General features: G+C 39.5%; 2 protein-coding genes across 3 annotated transcripts in view; both read left to right on the top strand.

Annotated features, from left to right (window-relative positions):
* LOC109823753 (tetratricopeptide repeat protein 5-like) overlaps nucleotides 307–17,431 on the top strand; it is a 23,597-nt gene continuing 6,472 nt past the window's right edge. The window contains exons 1-5 of one of the 2 annotated variants that reach the window (XM_020390123.1): nucleotides 307–493; nucleotides 12,498–12,604; nucleotides 12,685–12,795; nucleotides 12,883–12,940; nucleotides 14,431–14,520. In XM_020390123.1, coding sequence (XP_020245712.1) covers nucleotides 322–493; nucleotides 12,498–12,604; nucleotides 12,685–12,795; nucleotides 12,883–12,940; nucleotides 14,431–14,520 — 538 coding nt within the window. In that variant the 5' untranslated portion in view covers nucleotides 307–321. Of the gene's footprint in view, nucleotides 494–12,494; nucleotides 12,605–12,684; nucleotides 12,796–12,882; nucleotides 12,941–14,430; nucleotides 14,521–17,431 lie in introns of both variants that reach the window. The other variant, XM_020390122.1, reaches the window with a different exon arrangement.
* Nucleotides 1,142–4,904, top strand: LOC109823754. The gene is made up of 6 exons (XM_020390124.1): nucleotides 1,142–3,814; nucleotides 3,895–4,021; nucleotides 4,101–4,289; nucleotides 4,395–4,445; nucleotides 4,517–4,705; nucleotides 4,778–4,904. The coding sequence occupies exons 2-5, from the start codon at nucleotides 4,006–4,008 to the stop codon at nucleotides 4,642–4,644; spliced, it is 384 nt and encodes a 127-aa protein (XP_020245713.1). The 5' UTR covers nucleotides 1,142–3,814; nucleotides 3,895–4,005; the 3' UTR covers nucleotides 4,645–4,705; nucleotides 4,778–4,904.

Genomic DNA, 17,431 nt, shown 5'->3' with positions numbered 1-17,431 from the left:
AGTAGTAAACCCCTCAATCTGACGAGTTAATACCCGTTATTTTTTGTTAAGACTTTGTTAACCCTTTTACCAATTTAACCTGTCTGGAAGGCTAAGAACGAGTTAAACCCTCTTAATCCCCCTCTTAACACCTTGCCAAAAGGGCCCTTACACTTTTTAAGTGAAAAACTAACCACTAGTGGGGTAATTTTGCAAGAACCTATATGAATTGAGGTACTAATATGGAATTATAAAGGATGTAAGGGGCTAACAATTAAAAAGCCCTAATACTTCTCATCGCTTGTGACTGTTCTCTCTCCTCTTCCGGTGCAGCAGGGCAGAATGAGCAGCGGCGGCGGAGGATCGGAGCCGGCAATCGCAGAGGCGACGGAGGCTATTGACGAGCTTTATCGTGTCCATGATACTTACTTCCCCATCGATCAAGAAGACAAGAACTCCAAGCTCCAAACCCTAGCTGATGCCGCCCTCTCCCTCCTCGATTCCGTACCCTTCGGTAACCTCACCCCTCTCTCTCCCCCATCTCATAGAACTGATGACTGATGATGGACTTTTTTAGTCATTGTTGGATTTTTTTAAAAATCTTTTTGGCTCATCACTGAAGAAAACGGCCAAATAAACTCGCTAAAGCCCTAGAATAAAGGGGAAAAAGATGTAAAAATTGACATTTTTGCGTAATTTGTACACATGGTTGAAAAAACTTTTGTGAGTTCTCTCTCAAAACCCGAGCTTTTCTCACTTGATTTTCGGCCACAACTCCCATTTTGATCATGTCTCCGAAGAGATCCGTAGTTTCCAAGGGCCAATCAGTTGCCCTATCATCTGAGAGGTTGTTTCCAAGGGTAAATCTGTTGCTCGATCATCTAAGAGAGAGGAGGTTATTGTTCCCTTCTTTGGGGGTGAGATTCTGAGATTTAACTGGTTTGAAAAATCAGAATTTCCTCGTTTGTTCTCCTTCGTGAGGTATTCCGGAAGAGCCGATATCCTCCTTTGCGAGGATCGACGCTTAATTTGGAGTGTTTTGCTTGGCCAAAACACATCCTAAAGCAAAAAAAGATACCTTCACGCTATCTTGCAGTTCGTAAGATAGAATATACTATCTCGTAATTTGCGAAATAGTGTTCACTGTCTCACATGTGCGAGACAGTTTTTATTGTCCTGCAAAATGTAAGACAGTTACCACTGTCTCACAGGTTTGCGAGATCAGTCTAACTATCTTTTCTTCGCTTAATTTGCGTTAAGAATGTTCTTTAACCGCTTTTAACACATACTCTTTTGTACGTTATAGTTAACTTACCGCCCACGACATTTTCACTTAGGGAGGTGAGCGGTCAGAGCGGCGTTGCCTATGCTTCTTCTGACGAGATGCCCATTATAAATGAGGCCTCTCAGTTTGATATAAATTGGGTCGAAGGACATCCCTGAGCTTGTGCAAAAGGGGAGTCGTACACTGCGACGACTGATCATGGATGCACCGCTCACAAGGGATCAATAATCAACTCAACCACTGAGGAAGCCCAATTATATGTTTGGTGACTCTGTTGAGGATCTCAACATTCTTGCTTGTGGCTCAGAACATTGGTTAAATGAGTACGATAGGGCCTTCAGATTTCTTTCTCCGATTCCTCGCCATTATTCCCTGGTTCAACTGTGAAGATTGGTAGTGACCAGGGAGATGTCTTGGCGTTTGCTGAGGACCAGGGGCGAGTACATTGTGGATTCATCAGTAAGAGTAAAACTCTAGGTTCCAGTGATCGAGCTTATATCCGTTGACTTCATCCTGGTGTGTTGGGTCAGGATAACGTGCCACAAAATGAGTTGATGATAAGGGTGAATACCATGAAGAATCGCCTCGCTCGGTTGGGTAGGGAGCTGCCCATTAAGAAGTATAGGTGTTATGGTTGGGTCCACTCTTCTGCTGATAAGTGGTGGATCAGGATGACAAATTATGTACTCGGGCGTTGGGGCAAGGAGCTGAATGAGAAAGGATTGTATGTGCCCATCCGAGCCAGTATGTACGGCCTCCCCATAAGTGTGAATCATTTCTTCGCACTGTTCGAGATATATAATCCGGATACGAATACCTTTCTTACCAAGAATGGAGAGTTAGGACTTCGATGATGAATGTATCTGGATTATCAATGGGGGATGTGCCATATCAAGAATTCTTCTCTACTACCCGCCAGCTAAACCAGATGAAAGAGATGGGCTCGGCTACATATGACATCCTATGGGAATTGACTTGCACTACCAGATTGCCGTGGCGGATGTTGATGTGAAGGTGAAGAAACTCCCCCAAGTTAGCTTAAAACAATTCGCTGAATACCTCTTCAAGAGTCTTGAGGATTCTTCGGGCAACAAAGTCTGCGAGTTGTCCCCTTTGACCCCATCTGATATTAACAAGCTGATAGCGAAGATTCGGGCACAATCTTATACCACTCCCTCAACAAAAGGCAAATTTCGAGGGGTACAAAGTTTGAGACCTTATGGTATGCTCAGAGGAGGATAAAACCAACAATCCTTTTGGCGGGATATTTAGCTATATGATTAAAGAAGTGCGTGGTGCCGCACCAAGTCTCCGAAGCACTGCCTATCGAAGTCTTGTTCTCGACCGTCCAATTAGCGATTGGACGCAAGCTTTCTTTACTTCCCGCGATGATTGATGACATCCACAGCGGGTTGTGGTACTTGGCCACCAGTTTTACGCAAGGAGGAAGCAAGCCTTCAAGTGATATCCCCAACTCCAAAATAGAGCTGCCATATATTTATTTGATGACGTGGCTTGTCGTCCACCGTTATAACCTAATAACGGCGCTCGAAATTACAGATCCAGACATCCTCCTACTACAAATTTTAGAGGAGTGTAAATAGGAGGCGAGGCAATGACATGAGGTGACTAGGCAGTTTAGGGTTCACAAGTGTTGGGAATATTTCAAATGCTTTCCTCAATTCTCCGACAATTATAATGAGCTGTTTGTTGATAAGGAAGAGCCAGGGAAGAACATGACTATTTTGGATGTGGGCTGCTTTCGTTGGTTGATGAACATCTGCCCCGGCTATCTGGTTTTCCGGGTGAAGAACACGTGTAGCATTGAGCCCTACTTCCCTTGTCGGTTTGCTCGTCAGTTTGGTTACGACCAACTGTATGTTGGGAACCCAAACAAGAGATTGAAGATTCATGGAGGTCTTATTGATGGCCCTCGTGCATGGTTCTATAGCATTTCTGGTTGCATGAACGCCAAATTCAACCTTCCGGTTGCAGAGCCTCAGTTGCAGACAACGTTCTTATGTTGCAAATAGCTCATAGTTGCCAACGCGCTCACGAAGAAGAAGAAAATTTCGGAGCTAGAGGCGGAAACAACATCAAGACTTCCTACTGAAGCAGTTCGAGAAGCTATATCTTCTAGGAAAGGGAAGAAACCTATTGAATTCTCCGGCAAAGGGAAACAAGTTGTTGATTCTAATGAAAGCGAGGAGGAACTCTGCACGGATGTGGCTTGGACATCCGAGGAAGAAGGTGAAGCTGGGAGTGAAGGCATTGAAGCAGGGGATGACGAAGGGGAAGATGCATCAGGTCTCCCACCTTCTTTCTTCTCAGGAGGGGGTGTTAGCTCGTCTATCGCCTATAGGGCTTGTCGTTCAGACCAGTCCAAATCTCTAGAACAACCACTATCTCCTTCTCGTTCTAAAGGGTAGGATTTTGCAAAGAAGCCCTCTCTCAAAGAGAGAGTTCTCAGATCTCCTCACCGGATGGCGGTGGAAGTTCAGAGTGGAGAGGAAGAAGAAGAGACAGAACCTGTTGAAACTAGGCTCATTGGTAGGTAAAGATCCTGACCTTTAGTTCAAGCCTCATCTCTAATTTCCCCTAAGGCTGAGTTACGCACCAATTTTCGACAGGAAAGTACTGTCGCTTCTGAAGGACTTCGGCCCATGAAGAGAGTCAAGAAAGTTGTACATAGGTCATGCACTACACTGCCCACATCTTAAGAAGCGCTGATATGAGATATCATGTCTGAGAAAGGGGGTAATATTTCACCCTTATGTTGTTTTTTAAAGCTCTATCTCCAAGTTCATTAATCATATCCTTCATTTTTCGTTCATAGAGGATCATGAAGAAGGTGAAATCCCGCACGAACCCACTTCTCCTGAGTTCACTCTTCCTGAGGGGCTAAGCTTCACCCAACAAATGCATGTTGCAATTAGTGAAGAGCCCTCGGACACTGAAGGTGTTGTAGATACCGAGGTCCAATTCGATCCCACTGCTGACGCCACCTTAAAGTTTTCCAGCCCAGGTATATCTAGTATAGATATTACCTTATTTGGGTGGCCATTCAGATAATTGAGTGACTCGAAATTTGTACATCCTCTAATCATTTGTGCGCTTCGTCTTCTTTTAGAGAAGCTGAAGGAAGTGGGTACAAGTGTTGGAGTTGCGGAATCTGCTAAAGGTAAAGTTGACCTCTATTTGATGTAGACTACTGTTCTTTCTTTCGTATTGAAAGTTATCTCCTTTTTGCAGACGTTGCTATGGAAGAGTCAGCTAAAGAGGAGGCTGCTCATGGTGCTGCTGTTAGAGATCTTCCTGAGCATGACTTCAAACAGATGATAACTTTCTCCGAATTTGACCATAACTTGATATCTCAATAACTGCCAGAATCGGGCCAGGGTCAAGCTACAGGACCAACCGCGGAAGCTGGTTCATCTGTAGGTATGCATTTTACCCCAATGTTACTTCTACAATTGATAATTGCGAGTAACTAAATGAGAGTTTTAATTATAGGACCAGTCATTGGTGTTGATACCGCTACTATCTCGGGTTTGGAATCGGAAATTGTTGAAGTTCAGCTACGTACTTCCAAACCTGGGACGGATATCCTTCAGGCCTCATCGGAAACACCTCCGGTCCAACAAGGTGGGGGATCTTCTGCTGAAATCGGTACTTTCTCTATCCTGGTTACTTTAAAGTCTCGAATATGAGCATCGTCATGGATAATTATTGAAGTGCTTACTCTTTTTTTTAGCCTCTCCTTCATTGGTGTATGTTTCTATTAAGGTGATGTTGGATGAAGGTCCGGAGAAGGCCGTGATCCGGAGCTTTATAGCTTCGTCTTTTTTCTGAATATGATGATCGACACAGTCCTTCATAAGGGGTTGCCCTTCCATTTTTTCCGGCGAATCCTTGATCGACATATAACAAATATCAGGGAAGAATGATATGCAGACTTGGCCGACTATTATAGCGGACTTGGCTCGCTTAGAGCATGAACTTGGAGACTTGAATGAGCTCCGGACTACCGATGCTTCATATATATCTGCGCAGATGGAATCCAGCTTGAAGGTGTGACATTATAGACGGATGTCTACTGAACTTGAACTTAAACAACTACAAACTTGTGTTGAGCATATAAGAACAGGCTTGCACAAGAAAGTAGAAACCAGAGCCGACCTGCTCCAATCTCGCGAGCTGAACCAAGGAGAGATTGTCCATCTCGAAAAAGCCCTCGAGGATGCCAAGAATGCTCGAGCCATCATAGACAATGATTTGACCAGCATAGAGAATGCTTATGGTAAGGTGCTCGAGAGAATGAAGTCCTATGAAGAAAAGTTGGCGGAGATGGAGAAGGAGATCACTAAGGCTTCGACTACCACTGAAGACTCTATAAAAGCTGAACTGAAGGTGAAGTTTGCGCGAGCTTATGAAGAGAAGCTCTCTAAGCTGGAGGAGCAAATCTGTTGTCACAAGCTGCCTATCGAATGATGGCATCACTTTTGTATCTTTTGTTTTCCCCTTATGAATAAAATGAACTTTATGATCGTTTAAACTCTATTATGATTACTCATTCTGTTTGGAATAAATAAATATAATACTTATAGGATTTTTGACAAACCCTTAATCATAAACGGGTTTGATAAATCTTTACCGACTGCCGTTTGAGTCGAGCTAGCATGCAAATTATTTAAGTCCGTTCCGCATGTAAAGTACTGCTAAAAGAGTGAACTCTCTTAGTCTTAATGTTACGATATTGAATAGACATGCTTCATCATTCTTACAGGAATAGACTACCCGGTTACGTATGTTAGACGTAGACTTATCTCTGATTAAGGACCAGGATAAAATCCACTATGCATGATAGGCATAGATTTTAGGTTTTATTAAATCAGTAACAACTGGCTACACATGTAGACTTTTAAAATTTTGTGTCTTCTCTTGATGCGAAAACGAACCCTGTTGTGCCTCCTCTTGGGGCAGAGACGAACCCTGTTGTGTCTCCTCTTGGAGCAGAGACAAACCCGGTTATGTCTCCTCTTGGGACAGTGACGAACCCTGTCGTGTCTCATCTTGGGACAGAGACGAACCCTGTTGTGAAGGAAAAAAAGGTATTTTGTTATCTTTCACTTCAGAAGGGATTCCTTGTTCATGTGAACTTAGAGTTGAAAGACTTTGGATGCACGTGCATCAGAGAATCTAGAAAGAAACTCAGAGTGGGATCTTCACTCTAAGAATCAAATTTGAGTCATGCCACGTGGCGTTGACTCAGAAGAGATCTTTTAACTCACGTGAGCAAAAATGTGGAATTTTGATAACCCTAAACTGTTTGAAGGTTTGATTATCGAATTTAAGCGGTCCTCTCGTTCATGAAAAGAATCGAGAGAGGATTTTGGTATTGGTCCTAACTGTCTGAAGGTTTGACCGTGTGAGAGTTTGAGACGACACTAACTGTCTGAAGGTTTGATCGTTCAATTTGAGTGGTCATCTCGTTCATGGAAAGAATCGAGTGGGGATTTTGGTGTTGGTCATAACTGTCTGAAGGTTTAACCGTGTGGGAGTTTGAGACGATCCTAATTGTATGAATGTTTGATCGTTCAATTTGAGTAGTCTTCTCGTTCATGGATAGAATCGAGAGGGGATTTTGGTGTTGGTCCTAACTGTCCGAAAGTTTAACCGGGTGAGAGTTTGAAGGTAGTGGAAATTAACAAGAATGGTGTTGATTGTCAAGGTCACTTTGTCAATAAGGACAGTCGCTCAAAGGCAGAGGGCTTGGGTGATGCTTGGGTGATAGGCCCCCGCACTGGCATTTGGCGAGTACTGTGGAGATGAGCCTTTCACAGTTGCAACAGGATTTTATCTGCCTCATATTGCATCTACGAATCAGGTAATCATGAAGATCAGTAATAGGACCACCCCCTGTTAACTCAGGCAATTTGAATGTGCATGCATAAGAATCTCTAAGTGTTAGAGATTAATGAGCTTGAGTGGCTGGATGAGCCTCATGTGCGATACGAGGTTCGTCAGTTGGGCGAGTCTCGTCAGACATGTAAGTCTTGACATTTGGGTGAACCTGGTTCAGGGGGTGAACCTCGTCATTCATATGAATTGGTTGTCTTAGTCGAACCTTGACTTGGCAACTTGAAGGTGGCCCAGTAATGGGGCGAGCTCTGTGCTGGAGGCGAGGTTCGTCATTTTGACTCGCCTTAGTTTGACCAGCCTCGATAGCTGAGCGAATCTGGATAGAGAGATGAACTTGTCGTCTTGGACGAGCCTCGTGTTGAAGACGAGGTTCGTCTCAACAGGAGGCTCGTCATCTGGGCGCACTTGACGCACGAGCAGTGATGACGAGGTTCGCGGTGTAGGCGTGGTTCGTCATTTTGACGCACGTCAGTTAGGCGAGTCTCGACTAACTTGCGAGTTTTAGCCATGTCATCGTGTGGCCGATAGTGGAAGCCATCCAGAGAGACTAAGGTGCGGGTTTCACGGTGAACCTGATTCTGGCGTCGACGACGTCTTGCCTTTTTTGACAGCAAATTGACCGCGGGCTCCGCAACAATTGAGGTTTGTTTGGGTTGCTTAACAACCCACTACTTAGCCTGACGACTGGTATGTGTTGAACCTGGTTTTCTGGGGCGAGTCTTGTTGCTTGGCGAGGTTCGTCTCTGGATGAACTTCGCCTCCTGAATGGGCTTCATTTTTTTGGAGGAGATTCGTTTCCAATGACAAGCTTCGTCTTCAATGACGAGCTTCGTCTTTAATGACTAGTTTCATCCTCTGAAGGAGCTTTGTTCCCAGTGACGAACTTCGAACTTCGTTTCCCATGATGAGATTCACCTTTTGAAGAAGCTTTGTCCCTAGTGACGAACTTCGAACTTCATCTTCAATGACGAGCTTCGTCTCTGAGTGATGAGGTGTTTGAGAGCTTCGTTTGGTTAAGACGAGCTTCATTGACTGAGACGAGGTTCGTCACTCTCTTGTCTCTTGGCATTTTTTTAGTGCCTACAATAGCAGCTCATGGAAAAGGCCGTGAGCCGATATCACTCTACGAGTTGACATAAAATTTATCATTAATTGAATAAAGAATGGTTGCAATAGAACCAAATCCTATATGTAGGCAAACACTGATTTGCTAAGGCTAAAAGAGAACATTTTCGTCCCGGTATTGGGGCTTCATACCCAAATTGGTCCCTCTACTTTATTTTTTCTCAACTCAGTCCCGGTACCACACTTCAAATATAAAATTTGTACCTTTTTACCATCCATTAGATATTGGGTGTTAACTTTTCATTAATGACCACATTATCCTCAATACGGCAACAATGAAGATCTCTATACTTTATTAATATCTTATTTGTTTTAGGGGAACTATAGTAGCAATCATCTGTGATCGCATTATAATAATTGACACGCTTTATTAGTTGACACATTGTATTTTAGTAGTACTGAAAATCAAGACATAAATCTCTTGACATTCAAGAAAACTCCAAAAGCTAGAAGTAAGAAGGCATATATCATGAACTGAGGAGAGGGGAAAAAAGGCATTATATATTTATGCCATAGGTACATTTTATTTTTACATGCACTTAGTTCCGCGTTGTTGTTGGATACATGCTTATATGATGATAAATTTTGCGCATATCAAGATGAAATTTTCAAAAGTTGGTTATTTTTGTGATTATCGTTTGGCTTAATTGCATTTAGATACCCTATATTTCCCCCCACATTGTTACTTATATACCCTATCGTTTTCTTGACTTTGCACTTACATACCCTTATTTGTTTTTAGCAGCAGTTATATACCCTAAAGTTTTAAATTTTGCACTGAAATACACTCAGTCATGCAAATGAAAGAATCCCCCCTTCCCCCGCATGAGAAAATTCCCATGTGACACTATGCATGCTAAATTTAGATATTTGTAATCCTTAATTTTTGTTGAATTTACTGCTAGAATAATTGAACTACTGTAATTTTATTTTAAACCTATCTTAATTCTATTGTAAAATAGGATTTTGATAGATTTAACATTGAATTTAACAAATATTAGGGGTTAAAACTTTCTAAAATTAACATGTGAGTGTTGCATGAGAATTTTTGAGAAGAAATTCACACTTTCGCATAACTAAGGGTATTGACATGTAAATTTATAAAACTTTAAGGTATATAAGTGCTACCAAAAACAAACGATGGTCTATAAGTGCAAAGTACGAGAGAGGATAGGGTACTTAAGTGCAATTGCCTTATCATTGATATAAAAGAGTGTCTATATGATTTTATCATGTACAAATCATCATCAAGTAAACGAGAATAGGGGGAAAAAATCTGAAGCATGCTAAAGTTGTTCTAGAAAATGTTATTCTTCACGAGAAATAAAAGTTCATTCTATCTGTTTGGATGAGTTGAAAATCCAGTAGCACTCAAATGATAATACCCTAAACTCATAATTTGTACAGGTGGAGACAAAAACTCATTAATTGCGTTCATCCCAATATACAAATTGCTCATAATCCAAAATGAACAATGAAAAAATAAAACTAAAATCCCGGATAGATAACATGTCTTGAAATTCATTGTATCTCTTTGTTCCTCAGATTTTGTGGGGAGCATTTAATGAAACAGTTTCATTTAACAGGAAATCTTCTTTATTTTTTAAAGAAATGATTAGATAGGGTAATATTATATTTTCAGTTTTTATTTAATGGAGTTTTTAACATAATGTTAAAATAGGACTGAGAATGCACCTAACAAGGGGTACAAGGACTAAGTTGAGAAAATAGAAAGTGAGAGGACCAATTTGAGTATGAGGTCCTAGTGGCAGGAACCAAATCTGTTTCCGCTCCGAAGAGGAAGGTTTGGATCTTTCAATCTTATGTCGTGAGGGATGTGACCTATGTTAGGTCCATAAGATACCACAGCTTTTGGTGTTCTATGATTCACCTTCATTTGCTAAAAATACAACAATATCGTAAAAGCCAAATAATACTGGAATATAAAATAACATAAACACTAAAAACTAAAATTTTAACTTCCAGGGATCTGTATATAGAAACAAAAAAATATAGTAGTTATAAACAGTGGTTACCATTTTTAAATGAGGTCTTTATGTTAGCAAACATTAGTTTATAGAAATACAAAATGCTCATAAAGAAATAAAATGAAGAAAAAATCACATAAAAACTTTAAGTCGAAACTTCTAGGGCTTCCCCTCAAACGGTCGAATTTGGGATAAAACTTGAGTCTAACAAACTTTAGCTAGTTGGACAACATATAAAGTACACAATAAGCTTCCCAATTACTGTTATGATTTGAAAGTGGTTTTTCCTAGAAATCAATGGTAATTGAAAATATATGTTCTCTGGTTTCTTGCCTATTCTTCCTCCAACCTCATAAAATCTTCAGGAACTGTGTATATATCAATCGCAAATCGTCACACCTGCAGAAAACATGTCCTTGATTTGCTTGGCATATACAATGGCAAGTTTGGATTTGATTCTGTAAGATCAGCTGCGCTGAAAGTGGAGTAACATTAAGATATGGTGGAAAGACTGCTTAGGATTATTTTGACCTTCAGAATCTTGTAAGGACCATTTTGTTGTAGGTACCAATAAAGAATTACTTTTTGTAAGCGCACCATAACCATATATTCCTCTGCCAGTGTTTCTGTATGTGGTCTTTGTCCTTAGGTTCCTTATAGTTTAAGTAAGGCTTATCCATTCCAACCTCAGTATGCTCTACTGAAGGTATAAATGTTACTCTTTAGAATACGCAACGGTCAGTTATCTTACATTCTGCAACTGACTTGATCCATCCACTGTAAGGGGTAGGATGTTTCTTTGTTGGGATTGGCAGATGCTTCACAAGTTCTTGATGAACTATGTTCTTGTTACTACCACAGTTAATAGTGACACCAAAAATCTACTCATGGATATAACACCCTGTCCTGAAAATAATGTGTTCTTAGGTGTCAGCATTCATGGCCTAACCACAAACGGTTATAACTCATACACTATGTCTTCCGCCACCATTGCATAACATATCATATGTTCGTTATTCTCAATGTCTTCTTTATCTCCATCACTAACTTCTTTCTTCCCATGAACAACCATAATTTTGACGTCTAGTTCCCATGCACTCTTTGATGAAGATCTGACATAAGGATCGCCTATAGCCGTATTGTTACTAGAACCTGAAGGTCACCTGGCTTTGTCTAAAGTTTGAGAATTGACTTCAGAGTGTTTCTCTCGTACTTAGTTGCTAGGTTACGCTCCTTCTCCTAGCTTGCCCTTGCTAATTGAAAAAAGAACTGTTGGACCTGAAAATCCTTTGTTCATAACTTGGTTTCACTGTCAGTCAGTCTGTTTCTATCTCAATGACTATTCTATGGGGCAAGTCCAATATTCGAGCTTGTCACAGAAAAGAAATTCCCCAAAATTATTGGATGTACTTTGTTTTATATACTGACCAACTTGTTTCTTCTCTAAGTAATCCAAATTATTATCTTCAACAAGTGGAAATGACTTCATTTACAACTCTCTTCATTTGAGTTCAGTCTCAAATGAAAGCTTTCCTTGCTGTCTGCTTTTCTGAAAGTGCTCCCACCAAGCATTAGGACCTACCTTAAGTTTGTAGGTGATTGACGTAACCCAAGGTATGCTTCTAGGAAGTTAATAGCAAATTAATACTCTATTTTCATTGATTTTTTTTGCCTATTCTTGCTCCAATTTCTCTACAAGCTTCATCACCATGTCTACGCCATAATAATTCAGTATTTCTCAAGAAAAGTAATACTTAGTATTATTATAGTTCTTGGTGTAGATTTGGGCTTGTGGAGGACTTCTTCTAGCAATGCAACGTCTAAGCTGACATATAATGAAATATGAGCTGATGTTGTTGCTTCCTATTTATTTGCGTAAAATTTTTGTGGAGAGCTTACCATTTTCAATTTTGAACTGAAGGCTGTTGTTTCCAGATTTATCTTGGCATCCTCATTGTAGATTTCAGCTTGTTTATTTTGAATTTCTTCTTTTGCATTAAAAGTTCATACTGAACACCTAAATCACACTCAACTGTTTGTGTTTACCATTTTTTTACCAATTTTTACTTTTGTTGGCTATGGCCCAAGTTAGAGCCCCAAAATCCTATGGACTCTATGACATGGATTTTTATAGCAGCTGTGTGTACTCCTATATTCATCCTTAATCTCAATTTTAAACTCCATATTTTACACAGAAGAAAGGAGGTCTCCATCCCAGCGTGCAGCTCATGAGTTCTTAAGGGGAAAGATACTAAATGTATTTCCTCACTATCAGAAGGAAGCTGAAGATCATTTGTCCAAAGCTGTACGTGATAATCAAACTTTTCTGCTGGTCATACATAGCAGTTGTGATATACTTTTTGAATTGGTTATTTGATGTTTCAGGTTAAACTGAACCCATCTCTTGCTGATGCATGGTTATGCTTAGGTATGTGCCTTTGGAAGAAGGGAGATTTGCCCTCAGCAAAGAATTGCTTTTCCTTAGCACTGAGCAAGGTCTGAAGATAATATACTCTTATTTTCACTGGAGTCTTTAGCTTCTTTTATGATAGATTATGGTTTTCTATGTGGGTTATCATGCAGGGGGCAGATAAGAAAATACTTTGCCAGCTTTCAATGCTCGAAAGAAAAATGGCTCAAGGTAAGAAAACTATCTTGTGAACTACCATTTGCTACTGAAGATTGAAGTACCTAGATTACATGAGCTTAACATGCTGATATTTGTCTCAAATACTTCAATTTTTTTTACTGATAGTTTGCAACTTAAATCAGCTGATCAAGGTTCTTTGGTTTAACAACTTATTTGAACTGTTTTATCATATCAATTTTTTTGTTGCCTTTTAAGCGCCACGTACCATTAAAATGGACATCATTGTTTTATCGTATGTGAGCTTGTCTTATGTTAATTCTTTTTTGTTTGTTTTGCATCTTAGACGGTCTGATTGATATTTATTACTGTACGCGACATCCAAATGATGTAGATTGGGATCATGAAATTTCCAGAGAATGTGCCACACTCACTTTTAGAGAATTTGAAATGATCAGGATGCTTTTAGTTCATTTATTTTTAAAATTTTGGCATTTATACATTGGGTTAATGGATGCTCCTTTCTAATTCATTAAACCTTTGTTTGTGTGTTTGTGTTTATGTGGAGATACTTTATTTACGGGATTTGAGCATGTACATCATTCATCATTGTGTTTGAAACTGCATAGTTCTTTTTCCTCGCCCTTCACATGTCTGCTTGATGATGTTGTACTTTTGGATTGGATTGTTCATGAGCATAAAATAATAAAATTACAAGCACATTTATGGTATATTTAACTATTAAGCAATGTTTAACTCAACTTCTAAACTTGCATTTGTCCTTCTGATAGCCATGTCAATGCTCTCAACATGTTGACAATAGTTCCAGCCAAAATTAATCAAATAATATGATTATTAATAGCTCATATGACAATAATATTGGAAAGTGAAAGGTTACTTTTTATTGCAAGTTACCAAATTAAGTGAAATATAATTTTATTCTTGGAAACTTGTTAGTTCAGTTTGCACTAGTTTTTGTGTCATGGAAGTATGCACATGTAAAATAACCCAGCAAACTGCAAAAAATCTAGACAAACGTGTAACACTTCAAAAACACAAGGGGCTATATGCTGAAATTATTTATAAACACGTGTGCTTATGCTGAGAGGTGGACACAGTGACACAAGATAAAGGGAGGGAATGGTTCTCGTAGAACTCCATGCTTCTAAAACAGTTTATTTTAGACAAAAAAACATGTATTTGAGGTTTATAGCAACTCTAGTAAGCATTTTAATATTTAGAGTTTTGTCGTCTATAAGTAGAGGTCGCCTGTTTATCTTTTAATTCAAGGCTTACTATCCCGGGTAATGCTACAAAAGATTATGTTAATAAATATAGTAGCGTGTCAAGTTAGTGCTTTCTGTTAATAATTTCATCAGTTCGGTCTTCAATTAAGTTTCTTCTTCTGATGGAAACTTCATGCTAGGGTGAATTTTGTTCTTTATTAACAGACAAATAAAAGACTACTTGTTTCGGTTTCCCCTGGCCTCTTGAATATATATGCGTAAATGATTCGTGTTCTGCATGTCTGTTTATTTGTTTAGGCGCAGAAAATCAGTCACAACTAGTTGAAGATAGCATTCATCATGCTAAGGAAGCTGTCATGCTGGACATAAAGGACGGAAATTCCTGGTGTAAGTTTTTTACATCTCTAATTTTAGCTCAGATTAATATTAGGTATCCATATTTTAGATTGTAACCTTTATTTGCGAAAGTTAATATTCATTCTCTTAAGACGTGATAAAGTCGTAGAACTTTTTTAGAACTTTACATAGTTTAGTTGTTTGCAAGTACACTGCTTAGTTTAGTTGTTTGCAAGTACACTACTTAGTTTAGTTGTTTGCAAGTACGCTACCTGCTCTTCTCAGTATGATGCATTTTAACGTACAAGTGAAGTACCACGTGGAACTTGTTTTTGAAAGTTCAGTTTTTAAGTGACGAATCTAGCTGTCAAAGCTAATCAGATGGTTCTGCCACCAATGTAGATAACTGCTCTAAGTTTATTATACAGGGATGAGAAACATGCAAAAATAGGATGGAAAATATTTGATATAGAACAGTTCTGGAACAAAATAAATTTCCCTCAGATTATTCCTCTGATTAAGGGGAATGAATAAGGGAAGCTTGGCCTCCGATGAATCCTCTGATGGTCAGAATCCTTCTAATCCTAACCAGCACACTGAACAACTCGTTAGGTGGTGCCAGAATCCCCAGGGTTAGGGGTTCCAGTATGTCCTCCGATGCCTAAGTTAGAATCTTTCCAAAGAAAGAAAACATTAAAATGTGGCTAAAACCCTAGAAAGAGTTAGGTTAGAGAAAATTACTGTTATTAATTCCTTATATAGAGAATTATGCGGCTAGGATTGGAGAAGGGGAAGAGGATGGGATGTGTGTTCCCGTTGGATTGATTGGAGTTAGGCGGTTATGTTTGGACCGTTGTCCTTTAATCCCAAAAAGAGGTGTAATGTAGATGTCAGACACGTGTGCAGGAATCCCCGCCTAACGGTTGTGGTGATAAAAGAGGAACCCTTCGTGGCGAAATGAGCTCAGGGCTTTAGGCCTTGCCTTTGCCGAGCTCCGGGCTTCATGCTTTCCCAATCCTTCTTGGAAGAGATGGGGCGGATACTGGTGACATGTCCCTGCTGCTCACTTGTCCGTCACGTGGGGAGGTGTTGATGTCGACTTGGCAATCATGAAATATTTTATGGTATGACAGATAGTACTTGAGAAGATTTTAAGTTTCTATTTGCAGCAGTGCAATATTAGTGCCTCCTATGGCTTAATTTTTCAGAAGGGGATTCGAGAATCCTAATTCCAGGAAAGATGTCAAAGCGCGTGATCGAGGATTCTGGCTATTATTCATAGTTGTAGACGGAACTTGTCGATCCATAAATAGACATTTTTTGCTGCTTGTTCATCATATAATTTCACAGTTTAATTTTCACTGCCTAAAAAAATCGAGAAAGTTGTTCATCTTGCGACAACAGAGAGGTGCATCAAGTACTTACCAAACAGCATCAGCCACCAGGTGAACTGACAAGGTGAACTGACAACATGCAACATTTCATCCATGCTGAAGCTTGTTTAGGGTTAGTACTGGTGGATGCAGTTAGTTTTTTAAGCAAGCTTGAGAAATCAAAGTATTGAATATATATCATACGTGAATAAGTGATATAGGCATGGATACAGCCCAAAGTGATAATGATTAGAATAGCTTACAGACCCATTTGAAAGAAATTGATATTGCTTGTATAAAATTCATACGGTTCATTGAGAAGATACTCGAAAATATAGAATTTGTTGCTTAGTATGTAACTGTTGTGTGCTTATGATAGCTCGATACCAGTCTGGTATAATCATAAGTATGTATAAGAATAAAGTAGGAATGGCTCATTATCAACAAGAGTAAGACCTCTAGTTATATTATTTCTTCTTGAACAGAAGAGGAAACACAAGTACCACATTGGACTGAACTTGAAAAAGTCTCTGTACAGTTTAGCAGCGATGGAAAAAAAGCAATGTTAGTTATAAACAAGTTATACTGACGTGCATGATAATCGTGAAGCGACAAGGCTACTAATACAATATTCCTAGGAGAAAGTGGTTTTGCTCACCTTTGAAGTCAAAGTTTCATGACCTGAAGTGTCTTTTATTGCTTGAATATGTTATTTGCGTCAGCTAATCCACAAAATTAAGAAAAGCCCCCACAATTTGAGGCATATGCATCGAAATGAGGCCCTGGCAATTTGCGTTGGAGCTCATACACAGGAAGGGAAATACAGAATTTTAGGAACATTATACACTACTCGTGAATATGGCTACATGTCAAAACCATGATTCTGTTAGTTATGAGGAATCAGGATGCCTCCTTACGGTCAACAAATCTTTTTACTCATTTCTGCTCTTGCATAAAGCAATTTAAGTAATTCATTATTTGTAGATACGCAAACAAAGAACTATAGACTGCAGAGTCAAGGGATAAGAAGCAATATGACTGGAAAACCATTTCAGATACAGAATATGCAAGGGAGGGTCTACGGTTGATCTGCTGGCAAAGAGGGATATTGTGAGCATAGTTATACAGTACATGGTATGTAGTGGGTTGTGGTACGACTTCAGGTATGCAATTTGCCACTTAGAAAATTTAGATTTGAAGGGGGTAGCTTTCTTTGGTACGCAAGTTCAGTCAGTTGTACATTGTAAATCTTTTTTGGGTGCACTTACAATTATTCAGAGTGTATAGTAGAAAACTAGAAACTAGATAGCTAGTTATGCATTTCAATTTCGTAAAGAATACTTAAGTACTCCTTTTTTTGTGGAGTTCATTTTTTTGTTTTGTTTTTCTTTTCACATAGTTCGTGTTGGGTTCATGGTTTCATTTCATGTTGTATTAACGTAGCTATTTAGTTATAATAAAGTCGTTGACTTATATTCAATTGTGCTCTCTTCATTCTTGCGGACACATTATGTCTTGTGTATGCCCTTAACATGGACTTTGCCATCTGTAAGTGATACGCCAATTTGGGGGGACCAACTCATGTATTG

This window comes from Asparagus officinalis, chromosome 9 (assembly GCF_001876935.1).
Source record: "Asparagus officinalis chromosome 9, Aspof.V1, whole genome shotgun sequence".
NCBI classification, from domain to species: Eukaryota; Viridiplantae; Streptophyta; class Magnoliopsida; order Asparagales; family Asparagaceae; genus Asparagus; species Asparagus officinalis.
The sequence above is the reverse complement of the archived record's forward strand: the minus strand, read 5'-3'. Positions and strand labels throughout refer to the sequence as shown.

Bases quoted from the DNA above. Each gene is read 5' to 3' on its own strand.
- LOC109823754 (XM_020390124.1), top strand. The intron at 4,290-4,394 runs GTATATCTAGTA...GTCTTCTTTTAG, and splicing joins CTTAAAGTTTTCCAGCCCAG to AGAAGCTGAAGGAAGTGGGT. The intron at 4,446-4,516 runs GTAAAGTTGACC...TCCTTTTTGCAG, and splicing joins AGTTGCGGAATCTGCTAAAG to ACGTTGCTATGGAAGAGTCA.